Source organism: Neopelma chrysocephalum, unplaced genomic scaffold (assembly GCF_003984885.1).
Source record: "Neopelma chrysocephalum unplaced genomic scaffold, ASM398488v2 Primary Assembly neopelma1_74, whole genome shotgun sequence".
NCBI lineage: Eukaryota > Metazoa > Chordata > Aves > Passeriformes > Pipridae > Neopelma > Neopelma chrysocephalum.
The window spans coordinates 6,149,690-6,170,828 of NW_020897735.1; the positions used below are offsets into that span (position 1 = coordinate 6,149,690).

A 21,139-nucleotide genomic window follows, 5' to 3' on the forward strand; every position below is an offset into this window, starting at 1 on the left:
TGCAGTGATGACCCTGGGGGCGCGGGGGTTTCTGGTGCGATGGAAGCCGCTCGTGGATACCCCTCGTGCCTCTTCGTGCGCATCCCACATCAGGCAGGAAAAGGGCTGGTCCCTGCTCAGGCCTGGCTCCTCCTGGGGCTGGGGGATGAAGCCACTGAGCTCCAGGGGCGCCTCTGACCCTCCGGGTCACAGGGGTGACACCACCCCACAGCCTGGGGGGCTCTGAGACAGCAAACAGGGATCACCCTCCTTTCAGGGATCACCCTCCTTCCATGAACTCCTTGGGGATGGGCCTGTGCAGGACTTGGACTCGATGATCCTTGTGGGTCCCTTCCGACTCAGCGTATTCTGTGATTCTTGTCTGGATTTAAAGAAACTCAACACCGGAGTTGATCAATGTTGAGCAGCATTCCTTTTTATTGACAGCGGTGGAGAAGCAATGGGGATAGTTCTCCATAAACGCCTCCAAGGAAATTACAAAAGCAAAAAAAGCATTATATTTTCTAAGGTCTTTACACATTCATGTTAAATCTCGCCTTTCAATGCCTCCTCACTATATAAATCTTTGCTTTCTAGTCCATAAAAATCCTTTGTATGATGTAGCTTTTTTGTCTTGGATGAATTACTTCCCAACCTTGAATGTCAAACGCTGATTGGTTACTTGTCCATTTGAAGAGATACATCCTATTTACTTGCAAAAGTTATGGTTTTTTTCCCAGTTGCAAAAACTATATCCATTATCTAAAAGTTAGAAAATTCTCAGCAAGTTAACCAAAAATGCAAGGTTCTTAATCCATTAGAAGTATACATAACTTTGGCTTAAAATAATTCTACATTAGTTCTTTATTAACTGTTTTCTACTTAAGTGTTAGTTTATTAAAATCTTAAAAATTAAAACTTTAAAGAAAAAGTTATCCACACTAGTAAATCCAGGCTTAATTGGGAATATACAGGATTCAGCAGCTTTTCAGTATACAATATTTGACAGCTCTCTTTCAGACTCGATGGTCTTTGTGGGTCCCTCCCAACTCAGCATATTCCGTGATGATTGTGTGATCCTTGTTTAAGACCTTACAGGTGCAGGGGGTGAAAAAAGGCAAGTCCCTGTTTGATCTGCAGCTGCTGCCACCATAACGCTCCTCAGCTTTGAAGTGTGTCTCTGCTGCAAACACAACCCTTGGAACTCATCTGTCTCTGCCTTTGATAACACCACTCAGGCCATGAACACGTCAGGAAAATGCTTGAAGAGACACATCTGCTTGAAACACCCAAGTTTTTAGGTGCTTTTTCAAGTGCTTTCTACACTAGAAGGATCTGTCATGCTCTTATTTATAATGCAGCCTGATACACAAAGCTTTGTCAATGTTATTTCCCTCAGCCTTCTGTGAAGTCTGTTTGGTTGGTTTTTTTAAACCTCTGCAGAGTTGGCTGTTAGCAATAATATTTAAATATCCACGTGAAACAACTGCCTTCCTATGCCTGTGTTCCCATAGGCCTGGGTAAGAGGATGGCAAAGGGAAAAGCTGCTTCCTCGTGCCATTATTCAGCACCTGGGAAACAATCAACAACTCCTCTCCTCCTGCAAACACTTGCAAATGGATTACACCCACTTTATCCAAGGATGCAGGTAAGGAGTTTTCTTACTCCACTCCCAGGGACAGACACTCTCTTTTCTCAGGTGTTTTCCCAAAGCAGCCAGTGCAGTGATGGCTTCAAATTTATAGTACCTGCCCTGACTTACATGTTGCAGAAAAACTGCTTTTAACAAAGATCAGGAAGTCTTCTTTTAGGAGTTTCTGTGATGATGCAACAGGCCTGGTGCCCTGCAGTGATGCTGTGAGCCGGAATGCTCCTGGCTCATGGCCAAGGGAGTGAAAGTGCCTCAGAAAAATATTTTGGAAGGTGGTTTTGAAGCCCAAACATGCAAGATAATGAAAGTAGAGAATGAGATAGCAGAGCTAAAACAAAGACAGCTGTGTTGTCTATACTACTGACTAACTGACAGCTATCTCACCCTAATGAGACTGAATGGCAGCAGGACTGCAGGGTGGGTGGGTGACTCCCCTGGAGCAGGGAAACCTCTCAAGGTTTGAGATTCCTTTTCTGAGATCCTTCGTTGCCCAGAGATGAGAGATCCCTTACTCTGAGAGATCCTTGGTGACACCCACGGGATTAGTACTAAAGAAACATTATTAATCCATGGGGTTACTCAGTATTAATTATAAATTTTACATATATAAACCACTGACCATGTGTGGGACTAAGCCTGGATCCAGCTGCACCGAGTCCTCTCTGAGACCCCCTCAAAGGGGTCCACTCTGAACCTCATGACTCAACAGGAGGGTCTTTCTTACCCTTTGTGTCTCCAGACTCTTTGTGAATAATTCTACCTTGATTCTAACTCAATTTTCCTTTGTATGTCTCTTCCATGCAGTAATTAATAAGGTGAACTTTGCCATCAAACTTACTGAATCTTGATAAACCACTGGTAAACTTGGAATTCCACTGAAGTTACCTCAGTAAAACATATTGCTGCTTCTCTGTTTTGAGTGAGGTGCATTCCACTCATCCACAACAGTTTTCCTTTAAAGCAAATAATAAAATAAATCTCATTATGGAGGTAGAAGTTTATTTCTGTGAGATCTACTCTACAAACTCTACAGTGAGACAATTGTTTGTGCTCCAGCACAAAACTGGACACAATTCAGAGATCTCCATATTCTAGGAAAAAAAACTCCTTGAAAAACACAAACTGTTTGGATGTAAAAGTCCAAGTTTTTCAGCTTTTCACCTTCAAACCCATAAAGCAAGAGAAGAACTGGTGTGTGTTTTCTTCCCCTCTGCCCCACTTCATGTCTTGGCTGGAAAACTTACCCTTGTACCTGTCCCACAAAAATCCCACTATCTTGAGAGAGACTAAAGCCAGACACAGTTAAATATGGCAAGTTCTCCTTTAAAATCCTTTGCTACAAGTCACATTCCAGACCCTCCAACAAGGCCTTTATTTCAAGCCATTGAAAGTTCTGGATTTTCAATAACCATTATTAAAGAACTTATCAAAATGACCCTCGAAAAGCAGAAAATAATGCAAGAAGACTCAGGCTCTAAAACAGTGTATGGGAAATATAAACAAGCCATACAAACACTTTACACAGTAAGAGATTTTGGGGGGTTGTTTTTTTCACAGTCAGTCAGTCAATTTATAAATAATCACTCTGGGCAGAGAGATAAAAATATCATACAAAGCCATGAGTAAAACCTCCATCTTATTGCTCATTTTTCTTATTAAAATGTAGAAATTATCCTTGACACAATAAAAGTGTAAATATATATACATGTGCATACACAGTCTGTTTTGTCTCTATATTCCAAATATTAACAAAAACATTTCAAATGCACTGTTTTGGTTTTAGCATGAAATGACATTACAATTATGAACAGAAATGGACAAATATCCTTTTTCTCTAGGAGGGTTGAGAAAAGTGTAAGTCTACATCAAAAATAAAATTAGGTGCTTTTAAGAACAAGATATACCTGTCGATATACAACACAGATGTCTTAAGGATTGGTTATTACAGAGATTTAAAACCAAATTGAAAGCCTTTTTCCAATTTCATGAATTTTAAATAAAAAAAAAAGTTCTGAAAACCAAGTTTATTCATAAAGGGAAAAGAGCAGTTCTCAACTTCACAGAAAACAAAGCAGTGGAAAAATCATATCTTGAGACATTTAAAAAGCAATGAAGGTTTCTAAAACCAGAGCTAAATGAAAGTAATAAAAAGTAGCACAAAAGCTCTGTTGAACTCAGTCTTCAATATGAAAGAAGAATATCAGACGTGCCCATCTTGACTTTTCCCATCACTCCACAGCCTGTGTACCTGCAGTTGTTGAGCTGCACCCACTCTCAACCAGATCCATTTGCAGTCAAAAATGCAAATTAGGAGTTGCTTTTAGGCCAGTCCATTAATCACTCTCTTCACTGGAGTCAAAAATGACACTGAATCGGAAAGCCTTTTTCTCCTGACTGGCTGATAAATCACCAGAACTAAGGTGCTGTTTTCTTAACTTTTCTTCTAATTCTGGGAGCTTGTATTGAAACAGAAAATCAACAATTTCTAGGGGGAAAAAAAAAAAGTAGTTTTAATTGGATCTATAAGGGAACAGGATCTCACAGACAGAAATAACATTGTGTTAAATGCACAAAATGTCTGTACTGTTCTGATCACAGTGGCTGCAGGGACACCACTACATACAAACATGCAAAGATAAATTAAAATGCACAGTCATAAAACTTTTAAAGGCAAGGTATTAAAAAGAAGAGGTTCACATGCACTGCACAAAGATGACATTGAAAGTTATTAAAAAAAAATTCAGTAAATTAAGTATAAAGCCCAAGATTTTAGCCAATTAGGGGAAAGCTACACAGGAAAAAATTCAACTAGAATAAGCATTCTTTATTAGATTCAAGCAAAAACCTTAAGGAGTATATACAAACAGCTGGGATACTGACCAGAAAAAGTCTTTTTTTGCCAAAAAGGGACAAAGGAGACTTTTAGCCTATAAAACTGTACTTGAAGATAGGCTGTAGGGACATCTCTGCAAAGAGAAGAGGTCAAAGAATCAGTGGTGCAAGGAACTATCACAAAGCTTAGTTGTTACTGAGTTATCCATTCATGAGTGATGCCAGTCAAAAAATAGCTTAGCTTTAGGTAGAAAGGATGGAATTCAAATTGTAATTAAAGCAGGTTTTCAAGACAGCAATTCCCCTTGAAGGTAAGAACCTGCACCGTGCCATCACACACAGTAAATGAAACAAAGTATGTGGGAAAAGGGGAAGTTCAGCATTTACAGGACTGGTAATTTTATAATCAACACTCTTTTATTTGGAAGACAACTGTTATATTGTATTACACAATCCTATAATCATCCCTTTTTCCCATTTGTTGATTAACACTTGGAAGCACCGATACACAACACAATATTTGGAATGCCAAGAGTTTCCTGATGTGGTTAAAAGCAAGTTTCAGATCCTGTAGGGATGGTTTCCCGCTCAGTGATATGCCAGGATATACAACTGTGTGTTGTCAAACTGAACATATGCTGTGGTTATAGAGCTCTAAGAACTTTGATTCATCTGCTTCAACTACCCTTTCTATCCATAAAAAAAGGGGGAAAAGGTTTACCCAATAGCATCACCGAGTTCTTCCCAGTTTACTTCATTGGCATCCTCCACTTTCATTTCATACAGCCTGTGAATGTAAAACAGGAACAGTTTGCAGGCAGAATTCAAGCCATAATTCAGTGCCCCCAGCTCCCCCAAGTCAGAAGGCACAGGACATTTATTCCAGAATAAGAATGGTTGCAAAACACATATCAAGCTGCAAGCAGGCTGTTCTCCCCCTGCAAGCTTTTATAAACCAGCTCAGAACCAACATCCCAGTGCCTCTGAACTGTACCTTTTAATAAGAGTGATCTTGTTCTGTAATCTCTTGATCCATTTATGTAACGTCTGCCCTTTGGACATCTTCTTTACTAAAATTGAATTCCTTTGAAAACACACAGAAACAGATTTCCATCATTTCAAGAAATTCCAAGCATCAAGATGCTACTGCTGTCACAGAGAGGCAGAAATCAGGCTTTGCTATCACAGCAAAAAGAAAACTTACCCCAGCTAGCAAAGAGTTATTTGTCCCAGGCACATTTGCAACACCTCTCCTGTAGTCTACAATCTATTACATGTCCTACCAAATGATCATGACAGCACAAAAGACAGAAGAAATACTCCCCAGAACACATCTGATTGTCTCAGGTGAGTACAAACCCTTACCATTTCTGTTTACATTGTCTCCAGTATCGACTTCCCACTTTGGTTTCAATCTCAGTCCATGGGAGTTGCTGGCACAGTTTCTCACGGTCGACCCAGAGATCCCTGTTTGACTGTTCCAGTGAGGAAGGAGAACCTCCATCTTCCATTTCCAGTTTTTTCCTCATCACTTCCTTCACTGCCTGCTTTAACTTCTGGATCTCTTCCTTTGTCCAAGGACCGTAATTAATAGCTACAATTGAAAAAACACCAGATTGAGGCATAATTTATCATATAGGATTAGGGGAAAAGGCAAAAGAGCAAGTGTTTCACTTTGCATTGTTATTATTTACAGACCAGCTTCTTAACACACCTCCTAGAAACTCCTCTCCATATCAGACTTGAGAGAGTTCAGCCTAATCACTAAAGAACAGTCTGATCCTTATTTTTTAAAACCTGCCTGCCAAACTCCTTCTGCCCTCCCTGTGAAACCATCTATTTATATGTCAGTTCTGTTTAATAAAGAGTTGCATTTGTTCCACTTCTTTTCCCTTTGCTATCAGAGACTGTTCTTATCCCTTCCATATGAAAATGCAATCAGTAGTCTGAAGAAAAGGACCACCACTGCAAAATAATTATTAATTTTTAAAAAACCCACATACTTGAGGGACTTTTCCTTCATGTGTAGAGTACATAAAACATACAGTTCTAATATAACTTCTCAAATTGCATTACACAAAATTAATGCTTTTTCTTAGAATTACTTACCTGACTTGATTTCAGAGAATTTCATGGCAACTGAGAGGTTAGAACGGGACATCAACTCAGAAATCTTCTTCCAGTCATTGCCATGCAGAGCCTGATACTTCTTTAATTGTTCTTTTTCTTCCTTAGTGTACCTGGTTGAGGAAATGGGCACAGCTGTAAATTCAAACCATTTCAATATTTTAAAAGAGCTGTAACCTCTACAGGTGGTCAATGTTATCATCACTACCACTTCAAGTCACACTTTAAAAGAGAGGAGTCAGTAAGGGCTAGTCAGAAAAATGACCTGTCCATTAAGACACAGTAACTGGCACAAATGGCAAAAATGATCTTCTTTTACATAAATTTTTAATGCAAAAATAACCAACAGATACAGATATGAGCATTCAGAAACCCTTAAATTATTCCCTTACCTTCCTTTATAATTATTTGGGTCAAACATCTTCCTTGCTCTGTAATAAATCAGCCTCCAGGGTCGGGGTATGCCCTCAGCTAGAAGGTAAAGGATCATTTTTAAGAAACATTTCTCACAGTGGTGAGGCCACTTTAGAAAAAAAATAAAGCCAAAACAAAACAAAACCCCAAACCCAACACCACACATTTTCATGATTGTGCTGCCAACAACAGATTCTACCCACTCAAGAGAATGTACTCTGGTAAATAATTGTGTAGGTGCCTGCACATGTGTGGGTGAGTATCAGACACTGAACTTCTGAACTCTCAGGCACAAACCTGCTCCTCACAAGCTACAAACTCTATGGACTGGCTGTGCATTTGATCCAGGTGTAATTAAAATTTAACTGACATAGTGAATACTCCCATGCTTTTTAAATAAAAATTAGTTTAAAAAATATATCATGGTATCACCAGGCTGTGGAATGGAACATTCAGCTGTTTGAGAAGGAACTAAAATACTCACAAATTTTCTCACAGAACTGATGCTTTGCCTTGAGGCGATTGATTGTTTCTTTATCTTCTGGATACCTGGAAGTGAACAGGAGTTTCTCAGCACTGTCTATCCCACTGATGGATAAGAACTCTTCAACATTTTTCCGGATTTGATCGTTTTCCTTCTGGGTAAATCTGCCAAACTTGACAGCCATGCCTAAAATACACAAGGTAAAAAAAAAAACAAGTCAAACCTCAAGTATCATCTTTTATATGTTTCAGGTTTTAGCTCAGGTTTAACAAGAGATCAACAAATCCAAAGGGGAAAAAAGAAAACTGAAAGAGACAAACCAGTAATTTACACACACAGTTTGGACTGCAATTTAACACTTAGAAAGTAGATGCTACAAAACAGAGAAACAGAAAATATGTCAGTTGGAATGAAGTGAATCACTCTGTGGATGCAACAGGCACGATACAAATAACTATTTTCCCTCTGTCAAAACAAGAGCACAGGTCCTTCCTTGCTGCAACAGTATTTTAGAGAGCTCACCTTGTTTTTTAAACTCTTTAAACCTTGCCAGGTCTCTTCCAGCCATCTTCCTGATGGAAGTGTCTGAGATATTCTTCACATGAGGAATAAACTCTTTCAGTTCTTCTCTGGCAGTATCCAAATCCATGAATGAAGACGTGAGAGAGTCCAGGTATTCATCATCATCCAGACTCACCTCATCAGAGGCTGCCATCTCAGCAAAGGAACTGTTCTGGTTCTTCTTGTTATTTGATGCTGAGGGTTCGGGGGTCCTGAGGTTTAAAAACAAAACCAGACATAAATACACCACTAGAACTCCAAACCAGAGTTTTTTCTTAGTATCTCTACCACTAAAAGAATGAATGTGCCCATTCATTAAAGGAAAAGGAACACTTCACACATCCACCCCCTTATATTTCCAACCTCTTAACACAGATATAAATTATTATCAAATTTCTATACTAACAATAGTTAAAGAGCTTTCTGAGGTTTAGAAAATCCACAAAGCTCTCACCCTTGGACACACTGAAGAAATAGTGTCTCTTGGTACCACTGGCACACAGATTTTTTTTCCATTTGTCCTAGTGCACTTATTGTGGGTTCTAGACACTGTAAAATCATCAAGAGCTACTTACAAGAACATTTGTCTGCACAAAACATTAAATTCTTTAGGTGACCTTAGTAGTTGCTTGGTTAAAATGCACATGTTCACTATAAATACCAAATTTAACACACAAACTCCCTTCTTTTCTCCCCCTCCTTTTTTTTTTACTAAATATGAATTGCTTGAACTTAAATTATTTCTATATCTACAGGTTTTAGAAAGGAGGAAAGAGCCCACACTGAAGGCAACAGTAGTGTATTCTTACAAATTGTTATTGTATTTCCATAAGATAATGAAGCTTTTAAAGTAGGTCTCTAACATCTCAATATGCTGTGTAAGTTAAAAGTTTTTCTTTAAAATACATACAAAACAGAACGAAAAAAAATCTGTGGACCCAAATAACATTAAAAAAAAACACATTTGGGGGGTGAGAGAAGGGGAAAAAAAAACAAAAAAGAACTCCAAAACTTACATCTCATCTGACTCTGAAGAACTTTCTTCCGTGACAAAAGCACTGCTTTTAATTGCTTTTTTAGCACGTCCTGGAGTTTTCTGAGCTCCATCAGGTGCTTTACTGGGTGTGGAAAAATCAGCAGGTACCTCCACTGAGGGCTCGCTCGTGGCAGAAGCAGCATCAGAGTCTCCATCCTCGTGCCTCTGCCCCTTCTGGGCAAGTGAAGGCCGCCCTTTGTCCCCCACTGGCCTGTTTTGCCCTGGAGATGACAACGTCTGGTCAGCAGCTCCATCTGCATCCTCCTGCCCACCGTGGACACTGCTGCCTCTCCTTTTTTTCTTCTTCTTCCTGGGTTTCTCTCTGCTGTTTTCGCTGGCTCTTTGGGAGGGAGGCCCCTCACGCTCCTCACCCCCTTCAGGCAGCTTTGCTTTTTTCTTCTTCTTCTTGGGGGGTTTTTTAATGTACACATAATCCAGAGTGCTGCCCTGGCAGCCCCCAGGGCTGTGCTGGTTCACCAACACACAGGTGACATCGCTCTGCTCGTCCGTGCTCTCACTGCATTCCTGATTCCTTCTCTTCTTCTGGGAAGCCTCCACTCCAGTTCCATTGGTAATTTCCTGGTCTATTCTCACACAATAATCAGCTATGGAAGCCTGCTGCTTCTCACCCTTGTTTTGGGCTTTTTTCTTCTTCTTCTGGCTGCCCTCCCCACCCTGTGCTGCTGTGTTTTCAAACAGCAGAGGAGAAGCTCGGCCAAGCTCCGGGTCTTCCCCACTCCCATCATTCCCATGTTGGTCATTGCACTCCTTTTGTTTTCTCTTCTTCTTCTTCCTCTTCTTGAGGAAATCCTGGCCTTGGAAATCATCTGCACATGCCATTCCTTTCATTTTTTCTTAGACAAAAGACAAGAGCTTTATTGGAGTGTTGTAATTTATTTACCATGACACATGTTAAACAGTACAAACCCCTCCCCCCCCAAAAAAAACAACAAAAAGCACAAAACTCATCCAAAACTTTAAAAATTAAATGCTCCATTTTATCTTAGGAACATAAAATAAAACCACTCACTTTTCAAACCAGCTGGTTTTGCAGAGTGCCTATGAAAAACTGACACCTTCTTTGTGGAACAGATGTGCATCACAGCTGGACTCAGCCTGAAAGTGCCTTCCTGGAACAGCAAAATACACACTTTAATAACTATTAGTTTGATTTTGAGTAACTAAGCACCGTCAGACTGTTTTGTTCAACTCTGCTTTCAGCACTGAAGCAGCAACAAGTTAAAATTAACAAAGAAGTATCAGACTAATCAGCACTAAACCCAATTCTCTAATTAGAAGCTTCTGACGGGTTCTGCCCGCGCTCAAACCGGCCTATGCCGAGCTCAGCCCTGCCGGCTCTGTCCCAGCACATGGCAATTCCTGAAGAATACAGTTACACACAGCAGGCACGAAGGATTTTCAGCACGTTTTCCACATCCAGCACATAGAAAAAGTACTTACCGAGCAACACTCGCGTCACGTTCGCAACACGAGCCCTTGAATTTCGCAGCCCCAGGGCAGTCTGCAGCGCTGGCCGGCGCCGGGCATCACCGGCTGGCGAAGGCCCTGTGGGCAGACACCGAACCGCTCACACACAGCTCGTCCCAGCGGCCGCTTACCTATAAACCCGCCCGTAGGCCCGGCCGAGGGCAGGGCCCCGCCGCTCCTCTCCACCGCCCTGGGACTACCGTGGACATGCACTCAAGGCGCTCTCGGCGGCGCCAGGACCCCGCAGCCCTTCAGGAACCCCCAAAACCCCTCATGGACCCCCAGACCCCCCGTCCCGTCCCCGCCACCTACACGTGGGGTCCGCCCGCGCCGCCGTCCGCCCCCGCCGCCGTCCCCCCCGCGCCCCGCGACCGCCGGATCTTCCGTTCCCCTCGGCGGAAGGGGCCCCGGCCGGACCCGTCAGAGCGGCGCACCGCCCGTTGCCCGGGAGACGGACGACGCCGCGCGCGCCCCGCGATCGGTGGGACCGGGACCGGAACCGGGAGAGACCCTCCGGGACCTGGAGTGGGACTGGGAGAGACCCCCCGGGACCGGGACCGACCCCCCGGGACCGGGAGGGCAGAGAGAGAGACACATCGGGACCGAGACTGGGACTGCAGAGACACTCCCCGGGACCGGGGCCGCCAAGAAACCCCCGGGACCGGGACGGGGACCAGGACTGGCAAGAGAGCCTCGGGACCGGCACCGGGACCACCGAGACTCCCGGACCGGCACTGCCAGGAGACCCCCGTGAACAGGGACCCCCGAGAGCTCCCCGGCCATGGCGGGGGGCAAGGCGGGGCCCCGGCGGCGGCCCATGACCTTGGCCGAGGCGGGCCCGGGCACCGAGAACGAGCGGCTCGGGGTGATCCGGCTCAGCATGTTCGAAAACCCGCTCATCATCAAGGTGAGCCCCGAGACCCCATTGCGAACGGGACCCCCGGGAGGGCGGGAGGGGGGGGTCACGGTCCCCGCGGCAGCTCCTCAGCGGAAAAGGTTCCCGTTAAAGTTGAAAACGGGAGGGGAAATTGGGTTTCCTCGCTGCGTCTTCGTGTGAAGTCCTGGTGGTCCCAGAAGGTGACGGGAACAGAGTTCTCCATTTGAGGGTCGGGGGTTTTCCCAGTCTGTGGTCCCACAGTTTGGGGAGCTCGGGGACAGGGACGGGGATGTCACTGAGGTGGCTCTTCATCCCCCACAGAAGATGAGGCAGAGGAGGGTGGCACACAAAGTGCACCTAAATAGCACCAGCACTGGAAGGGGCTGCCCAGGGAGGTGATGGGGTCTCCATCCCTGGAGGTGTCCAAGGAATGGCTGGACATGGCACTCGGTGCTCCGGTCTGGTTGACAATGTGGTGATCGGTCAAAGGTTGGACTCGATGATCTTGGAGGGCTTTTCCAACCTTAAGGATTCTGTAATTAGGATTTTCAGACCTGCTGTGGAGGCTCTGGTCCCTTCACAAACTCCTGGCACTTCTCAACTTGTATCCCCGCCCTGCCCACCGGCCGAGCTCGGGGGGGCCATTATGAAGTTTTAGGCATCTCCCTCGGTTGGTTGCTCCTCCTCGACCTCCACAACCCACTGCAGGTCCCGCTTTAACCCCGCCTGCCCCGGACCGAGCAGCAGCTGAAAGTGCAGCTCCCGTCCCCTGGATGGCACTCGCGGAACAGCTTCGTGCCCGAACCAGCGCTCCCAGCCCGGTCCCCAGCAGGGAACGAGCCCCGAGCCCTCCGGGCCGGGGGACGCGGCTGGTACAGCTGGACCGGCTGCTCTTTGGTCCTTTCCCTGCCGAGGTTCTGCTCCAAATCCCTGTTTTCCCAACGCAGCCAGCGGTGACACTTTAACCGCGGAGTTCGGCTCTTGAGCTCCCTCGGTAATCGCACCCCGGCTTGGAAGTCGGCCATAAAAAGTTTGGAATATCGCTGAAAATTTGAGTCTTTGCAATGTTGAATAACTTTTCTTGCTTTCTCATGAAACTCTAAAAATATGTTTGGAAATTATATCAGGCAAAGAAAAAAAAAAGCAGGCTTTGCATCAGAACTCAAAAGCAGCTTCACTTGTTCAAATCCACAACTTCTTTCTTTCTTTTCCTCTGGATCCTGTAAATCTGATGGGAAGTGTCTTTGCTTAAATGTGGAATAAAGGGTGATTTCTCACCTAGTTGTCTCCCAGAAAGAGCTGGTGTGATACAGAATGTGAACCTCCTCGGGATGGAGGCAGCCCCACACCTTCCTCATCCCTCCAAACTGATCTGCCTTTCTCAGCAAGGGGTGTTGGTAAATACCCTTGTAGGTAATGCCTGAATATGCATCAGAAAAACATGTAATTATGTGGCATTTCAGGTATGAAAAGGCATAATTGAAGGGCTTAGGTCGATTCTACTTATTTACATTCCTTAAATTGCAATATGTATAAACCACCCATCAGCACTGTGAATCCCAGCTCCACAAATGGAACACTGGGAGAATTATAACACTGGAGGGAGACTATTTACAAGGGCATGTAGTGATAGGACAAGGGGGAATGGCTTCAAACTCACAGAGGGCAGGGTTAGATCAGATACCAGGAGGAAACTCTTCCCTGTGAGAGTGGGGAGGCCCTGGCACAGGTTGCCCAGAGAAGCTGTGGCTGCCCCGTCCCTGGAAGTCCAAGGCCAGGTTGGACAGGGCTTGGAGCAACCTGTTCTAGTGGAAGGTGTCCCTGCCCATGGCAGGGGGTGGAACTGGATGAACTTTGAGGTCCCTTCCAATCTGGATTTCTGCTCTGTGGCCAGGTAAAACTAAAATTAGAGCAAGTTTTTTGGGGAAAAAAAGTAGTGTTGAATTTTAGCATTCTGGACAATTCCTGTTCTCTCAGGACTTCCTTGCCAGGAGGGTGTCTGCTGGTAGGGATGTAAGGAGATTTGCATCCACCTGATGGAATCCTTGAGCGTGGAGCAACCAGGCTGTTACCAGGGATGGTTTTACTCTTGGAACCAGCAGTAATTTCACCTCGGGGTAGGTTCTGTTGTAAAGTTTGTGGCAGCAAACTGCTGCCCCCCTGCCAGCTGCCTTCCCACACTGTGCTGTGTCCCAGCAAATGCTGGATTTACCAGGGTGTCCTTCACTACTGGGTGGTGACAGGGAAGGGATGGCATTTGACTGGGTGAACGCTGGCACTTGGCCAGTCCCCCTCACTGGTGCACACACTGGCACTGGCACACTTACAGCATCAGCCCTCTGCCACATCTCCTCCTGCTTCCAGCTGCAGTTTGGAGCTTCTTTTCCCTCAGGAGAGCCCTGGGGACCAGGCATTTTGGAGAGGTTGGCCAGCAGGTCCCAGCCCTCATGCTGTGCAGGGCCACCTGAAAACCAAGGACACAGAGATGGTTTAGGAGAAAGGGACAAAAGGTTTTGAGACAACTGCTGCTTGGACAAGTGCTGCTGGCAGCTGAGGGAGGGCATGAGGAACACACAGCTCCAACAGCTGCCATTCAGGTCCTCTGGGCAGCAAATACACAGGAACCTGAGGCCCAGGAGTGATGGATGGGACCTTGGTGAAAGTGTGACATACCCCCACTTTGCAGCAGCCAACAACAGGATCTGCTGCTTTCTCTCCCAGTTCTTTTATTTATCTTCTAAATGTGGCATCATGTATCCAAACAAGACCACTGCCCAGACTGTTTCTGGCTCTGCCCAGCCCCATCCCACCAGGATGTGTCCACACACACTGGCTATCACAGATTAAAACCATCATCTTCTCACATCAAGATTTCTAGGGATAAATGCTCTAATTTTTCTCTGCTAGAATGTATGATGTGTTTTAATTAATCGAGGAGTTAAATTAGTTATCAATATATATATTTGCTTGCAGCATAAAACTGAGGAAAGTATTTCATCTACTGATGCCAGTGAAAAACTGAGCGAAGCATTTTTGGTTTGTTTTCACCAGTAAAAGCCTTAGCCAAGCACTTTTCCAGTACAAACTTACTGAAAACTCCTGTGTTACAAAAATAAACCAGCTCTGGGAAGGAAATAAAGAGTTTACCACACTTAACCCCCGGCACGCTCAACAGGAACTACAGAAAAAGTTGTCCATAGAAGTTTGGTGACATTTATATGGAGATCTTCTGGCTAACATGGCATAAATAAGTTCCAAAGTCATTGTGTCACCAGTGTGAAATCAGACATATCCCTGGGGTGTGAAGGTAAATGGAGAATTCAGCCCCAAAGCATCCTCCTACCTGTTTAAATGGAGCCCCAGCACATGCAGAAAGCAGGGAACTGCTCTCCAGGAAATGCCCTCAGAGCGAGAGGCACCTGACTCACCTTCAGAGCCCCAACAGCAGCTCTCAACATGAAAAAGTTGCTTCAGAACTGGCAGTTCTGAGGAGGAAGAGGAGGATGGTGAGAGCACGGGAAAGGCTGGCACCAGGTCTCAGTCCAGGCTGCAGGAGAGACAGAGATTTAACAAACAGAACTGCTGGAATGTGCAATGCTTGTTTTAAAAGCTGGTTATTTACATGAAAACTGATGCCAGGCTGTCTGTATTGGTTTGAATGCCAATTGGTTTAGGATTCATTTTCCTAAGCTTTCCTCTCCAGCCCTGAGGGCTGGAATTTTTTCTTTCTTCCAAATAGGATTGAACAAAAGCCACAGGACTCCAGCAGTAAAATTTCAGTAGCTACAATCTCCAGAAGAAGAATAAATATATGATCAAAAAAAGCTCACAAAACCACAGGAACTGGCACACAAGGGTCCAGTAATCCCAGCAGAGGAAGGATTCACTAAACCAGGGAGAGTAAACTGCCCTTTTTGTGGAGGAAGAGGAGGCACAGGAGAGCTCTCCCTGGGCTCCCCCAGGAGCTGCTCCATGCTCAGGGAGGGTGGGGGTAACAACTGGACACTAACCAGGTGGCCACAGGACTCCACTCCCTAAGTGGGTACCAGATAAAGGCAGAAATCACTCACCAGGCTTTTGTTTTTCCTCTCACTCCTCTTGAACGTTATCACAAAGTATTTCTGCCACAGAACAAGGCACTGCTGAAAGTTCTTGCAAAATCATTTCGGTTTCTGGAATGAACCACAGGATGGACACTACAAAAGCAAGCAGGGACATTTGATCAAACTAAAATTGTGGCACATCGTGAAAAAAGGGGGAAAAAAGCTGTAATTAAGCAAGAGACAAATGTGGACAAATGCACAGTGTGAAAAAAAAATGTTAGAACTTGGAGCTGTAAACTGCATCATCACAACCATCTCTTGCAACAGTAATTACTGAAAGGGCAGGTTTTCCATCACTCTGGAGCTGAAGCTTTTATTCATAAACCTGCACTGTGGCTGCAGTGGGGCTTTCACATCTGAATGTTGTGTTCTATCTTTAAACCTTTATCCCTCACCTTCCTGTGAGGTGTTTTTTTTTCAAACATTCTCTCCAAATCCACTCATCTTCTTTAGCTTTTCTTGCACCAGCCTGCCGAGGAGCCAAGGTGAACCCAGAACCACGCTCCCATCTTTCCAAGTCCTTTCCCAGAACCAGGAGGCACCACTCACCTGTGTAATCCTCACCCACCTCTATGCAAGGATTGCTGACCTGTGCAGGAAGGGAAGGTGCTAAAATAGAGGCTTCCTTAAAAATACCCCCATGGCTGGATGCTCAGAGAGGGCTGGATGAGCCATCAGAAATGTGCAGGGGTAGTGTCTGTGTGAGGGCTGGCACTGACAGGAGCAAAATCATCCCCTTTCCACAGGGCACCCAGGCTCTGAGTGAGCTGAGACAGCCCAGGCAGGGATGTCAGATCCCCTTATCCCTGCTCTCCTCCAGTGATCTGGGCCTTCAGCCACAGCCAAGATCTCAGAGCTGCTTCCATGTGGCCCAGCTCTGCTGCTGGCATCACAGCTCTGTGAGGCAGCTTCCAGAATATTTATATAAAACTTCCCTCAGGTGTTAACTTTGATTATTTAAATAACTCTGTTTCCTCTCCCAACCTAAACCTGCTCTCAGCTGTTTGGAATCAATACAACTGTTGAAAATTTGGTCAGAGACCAGGTTTTAGTTTGTTTGCTCAGGTAAAGAACCCCCACAACACAGAGCAGAGTGGCCACAAGTGCCTTGAGCTGTATTTGCAATAAGGTTGTCTTATTTGGTGTTAATTATACTATTTACCTCAAATCACTGCATGTGCTGAGCATCCTGCCTTCTGTGCTTCCTGCTTGGGGACACTGAGGTTTAATTAGTGTTTAGGCAGCATTTTGTGTGCTTATTACTATTATTATTATATCACTCGTACCATTATATTTTTGCAATCTAAGACCAGTGTTGTGCTTTTAAAAATGTATTCTGAAATGTCTACATTGTACAGCTCAATAATTCATTAGAGAAATAAGCTAATGAAGGGCTGGTTAGTCAAATAATCATTAGGTTTGGTTCTGAGCTTTCTTTCCAATGCTCCGACTTCTAAGGGTTTTCTTCTCAGCATGAACTCATTTAAGATTTTTAAATGAATTATTTGGTACACTAAAAATTAAACTCCTTATGAGCTTTAGTGCCCTCCCATATTTTGCACAGACACCACTGAAATAAATAAGGTATTTCCAAGAGGCAAATAAACATTCTGCATGAGCGAAAGGAGTGGTTTTTTTACTCCTGGTTATTTGAGCACAGGACTTGGGCTGCCAGCTGTGATCCAGCAGGCAGAGGGACAGCACCAGCAGCACCAGGCATTCAGAGCTGCTCACCCCCAAGATCCACATGCAGGATGCAAAATCAAGCAAAAGGGCATTTTGATCCTTTATGTGAACAAAACAATGCAAATTGGTGAGACTAATAAGCCCAGAAACGTTACAAGGTGAATGCCTTTTATGTTCGTGAAAATCTTCTATGTTTATTTGTCTAATACAATGGAAATAAAGCTTCAAAGGCTCTTTGATTTAAAAGTGCATTATTGAAGTCAGCCAGCACGATAATAATGGTTAGACCAAATTGTTGCATTATGACCCTGATGGCAGCATTGTCATAGCAGAGAACATCTGTACAGCCTCTTGCCTCATTTGGTGGTGATGTAAAAGCAAAAATTAAGCCAAAGGATGAGAGAATGAGGGCAGAATAGGGAAAAAACTAAAATGAAAAAAGGTCACAAATGGGTCCGTACATTCACAGTGCACCCAGAGCTGCAGCAGGATATAAATTTTTATGATGAACCTAAAACTCAGGCTTTATTATCTGAAAGATTTAAGAAACTTTGGGGGAAAGCCCCCACCAGTTTATAGTGCTGGCCTTGAGCCACAGTAAGGCAAGAGATTATTTTCAGACCAAGTCAGGGATATTCCAAATCCCGCTAATATGACCTTAACCCACCAACCCTTCTCCAGGGACACCAACCCCAGCAGACTGAGAGCAGCACCAGAGACCCAGCTAAAACTTGTAAGAGCACAGGAATAGCTCCCCCCTCTTTCCTCTCCATCCTCAGCTTCCCACTCCACCACCAATAAATATCTCTCCTTCTCTGGAAGAGGCACCAGAAAGTGCCCTGAGCACAGAGGAAAGGCTGGTGGGGGCTCAGTGAGGACAGTCCTGGACAGGAGGGTGTTAGACAGACAACTGTGGGGCAGCTGCCCAAGGAAGAGGTGAAAAGCTCTTTATTTTTACCTTTCCCACAATCATTCCCCTGTTTTTTGAGGGCTGCCTGGCAGAACACAGAGCAAAAGGAGCACATCCTCGGCAATCACAGGGACCAACATTTTCAGCTCCTCATTTTTGCAAGTTTTTAGCCTCACTTTCCCCAAGGGCAGATTGCTTTCCATGCAAATTCTTAGAGATGCTCTTATGCCTGATTATTGAATTTGAGAAGCCTTTGTCATCTTGGCTGCTCACATTGTACAGATTAGATAGAACCTGCATTTCTGAGAATATTTCCCTTTTTAACCATTTGTATTTTATAAAATAAATTACATTGACTTTTCTACTCACATTTATTTGAAGTAGCATAGATAAATGGAAGTGGGACTCTATTACTAGATTTCCAACAACAGCCTTTAAGAAAACTTCAATATCAAGGGAAATACCTCTAGTTTGATTTGTTTAAGCAAACCAACACAGGATTTGTGCCTAAAAATCTTACAAGTGAAACCTGATTAAAAATAATAGTGTAACTCCCAGGCTGGGGGAATAAAAATCAGTAAAGCAAACACAGTGAACCTTGTAAAGAGCAAAGTAGCCTGAAAAATATCACTGGTTTTTATGAGGAGCTTCGGGCTGCTCGCCCAGGTAGAAGAGCCCCTTTGTTTGCAGCTTTTCAACTTCCCAACATTTGCTGTCTCCATCACCCTTCCAGCTCCCAGGAGATACCAACGGGATGGTCAGGAGGCGACTGTAACTCCACTAATGACCACGTATTATGGGGTGTTAAAGCCCTGCTCTAACCCAAACCCAAGTTTCCCCACACAGGCTCCATCCCTCATCCTTGCCAGGCTCCCGCTGCCCGGGAGGGGCTGCAATCCCACCTCTGCCAGAGTCAGGGAGCTAAAATCGTTCCCAGCTTAGCCCCAGCGCTGAAAAGCACAGTCCCAGATCACCCCCGTGGTTAGTTAGCATTTAGATAGGCTGGGCCGGGGCTCTCCACAATAGGCATCAAAGCTGAACTCTTGGTGCAGCGAGAGGGATTAATTTCTTTAACCAACATGCCTGATCTGGCCTATCTCATTACCCTGCCTTGTCAGTGTCGATGTTAGATTTGATTGAAGATTATACCATTTAGGCCTTTCCCCTGTTTTCCACAGAAATCAGGCCTATTGAATTGCACATTCTTCCATGGGCCCCTGTCAATACTCAGTGGCCTGAGCCTCTAATTCTGCTTCATTTAAACTTCATCAACTTTTCCAATCAAGTGGAAGGATCTGAAATAGGCTCCGTAAGCAGAAAGGCCCTTTTTTCCTTTTGTCAGATAATTTATTCTGTTTTCTCTTTCTCTCCCCCTCGCTTCCCCACCTCTTTCTCTTTTTCTTCTTTTCGCTCCCTTTCCCTGATGCTGAAAATGAGATTACAGTATTTAAATGACTATGATAATCAATCGGGGGACCTTGAGCCGAGATTGAGGTTAATTTTTCTTAGCAGAACAAAGAAGCGTGATGCCATCGGGGATTTGAAGGTGCAATCTGTGTTTCATGCTTGTATTCCTGCCTCCCACCCCCCCCAAACAGAAACTGTAGTTTTAGGAGTCTTTTCTTGTTTCTAACTATGCAGTTGTTGTGATTTTTTTTTTTTTTAAGAGGCAACCCCTAGGAGAGAAGAAATGTAATTTTGGGCTGATAAACAGCTAACAGCCTTCAATCAACAATTTTAATATGAAAAAAAAATCACTTACATGGTGAGACTGTACATCTAATGAAAATGCTATCATTACCTTATTTATTTTTAAATATATTTGGAATAATTTTCAGCAGTGCTAGGAGTAGTCCTACCAGCCTGCACAGCAGAGTTGGGAACTTTTAACTGAATCCCCCTTTTATCCAGCCACTCTTCCTACTTAGCAGCTTTCTTGGTTGCCTGGAAAAAAAGTTGAAACTTTTGTCATGATTTTGCTAATCAGAAATGGAATCACTTATGTTCTTCTTAGAACCTGCCTTGAAACGGCTTGTTAAGTCTTTAGATGATGTATTTTTGGTTGTAACACGCCAGCTCACCTGGATCATTCCCATTCCCTGCTCTGGAAGAGAGAAAGAGAAAAATATGCATTTCTTTGCTTCCATCCTAGCTGTCTTGTCAGTGCTGTTTTACATGCTGCCACCCAATGTTATCTTTTATTTGTGTCAGGAGAGAGGATTTGACAAGTTCAGTATACAATGTTCATTTGGCAAGGCAAATTTTTCATACCAATTTTGAGCAGAAAATGAAACCATCTTTCAACACAACGAGCGACATCATTTTTGGACAGACTTATTATGAGAAGAAGAATTGCAAAACTTTATTTCCCTGCACGATCCAAAAGAAAAACAAACCTGGAAATGAGACATTTAAACAAAAAAATAAATACATGTATGAATGTTTGAGGCCATCAGTTTGTTTCAGAAATAAAAAAAATAACCACCGGCTGCTGTCAGGTAGCTGTGGCCTCCTTTTTGTTAATCAGATGCTGCTGAATTTGGTTGCATCATAATGTAGCTTTTGTTTCAAACCTTTTAAGCTGTCAGATGATTGGGGAAGGCAGATCAGACCGACTTGAGAAGTTTTCAGCATTTGCCAAGCAAAACAGTCATTAGTCAACAGCGTAGGCTGAGCTTTGGGAAGGGGCTCAGGGCCTGAGCCAGGGAGGGACCAGGGGCATTTCAAAGGGCTCTGGATGCTTTGCCTCCCCCCCCCCAGAATCCCAAATGTAACTTCTGGCAGTACTAAATACTCTGAACAAGCCAATTAATGGAAAAATCTCATTGTAAATTCTGCTGTCCCATGTGTCTCACAGCAGGTTCCTCAGGGATGAGGTTTTGTTTCTGACAGTCCCCCACCACAATGGGCTTCAGCTCCACGACAAGGACTTGCTGGCGCAACTGCACAGGCAGGACCCAAGACAGTTAAATAAATATTTCCTAAGGAAGA

At 44.2% G+C, this 21,139-nt stretch overlaps 2 protein-coding genes across 3 annotated transcripts in view; one reads left to right on the forward strand and one right to left on the reverse strand.

The window, feature by feature from the left end:
- Positions 1-3,551: 3,551 nt before the first annotated feature.
- On the reverse strand, positions 3,552-10,916 carry TTF1 (transcription termination factor 1). 2 transcript variants are annotated; one of them, XM_027687859.1, is made up of 13 exons: positions 10,885-10,916; positions 10,546-10,650; positions 10,115-10,214; positions 9,065-9,938; positions 8,010-8,260; positions 7,488-7,673; positions 6,982-7,060; positions 6,572-6,702; positions 5,828-6,056; positions 5,457-5,546; positions 5,184-5,249; positions 4,511-4,596; positions 3,552-4,115 (listed from the first exon to the last, which is right to left on the reverse strand). In XM_027687859.1, the coding sequence occupies exons 3-13, from the start codon at positions 10,182-10,184 to the stop codon at positions 3,964-3,966; spliced, it is 2,214 nt and encodes a 737-aa protein (XP_027543660.1). In that variant the 5' UTR covers positions 10,185-10,214; positions 10,546-10,650; positions 10,885-10,916; the 3' UTR covers positions 3,552-3,963. The 2 variants fall into 2 exon arrangements, with proteins under 2 accessions (XP_027543660.1, XP_027543661.1); XM_027687860.1 differs by having other exon boundaries at positions 10,111-10,214.
- A 309-nt stretch (positions 10,917-11,225) lies between these two features.
- The window catches only part of CFAP77 (cilia and flagella associated protein 77), a 60,069-nt gene continuing 50,155 nt past the window's right edge, over positions 11,226-21,139 (forward strand). The window contains exon 1 of the mRNA XM_027688021.1: positions 11,226-11,479. Within this exon, the coding sequence (XP_027543822.1) occupies positions 11,354-11,479 (126 nt within the window). The 5' untranslated portion in view covers positions 11,226-11,353. The remainder of the gene's footprint in view (positions 11,480-21,139) is intronic.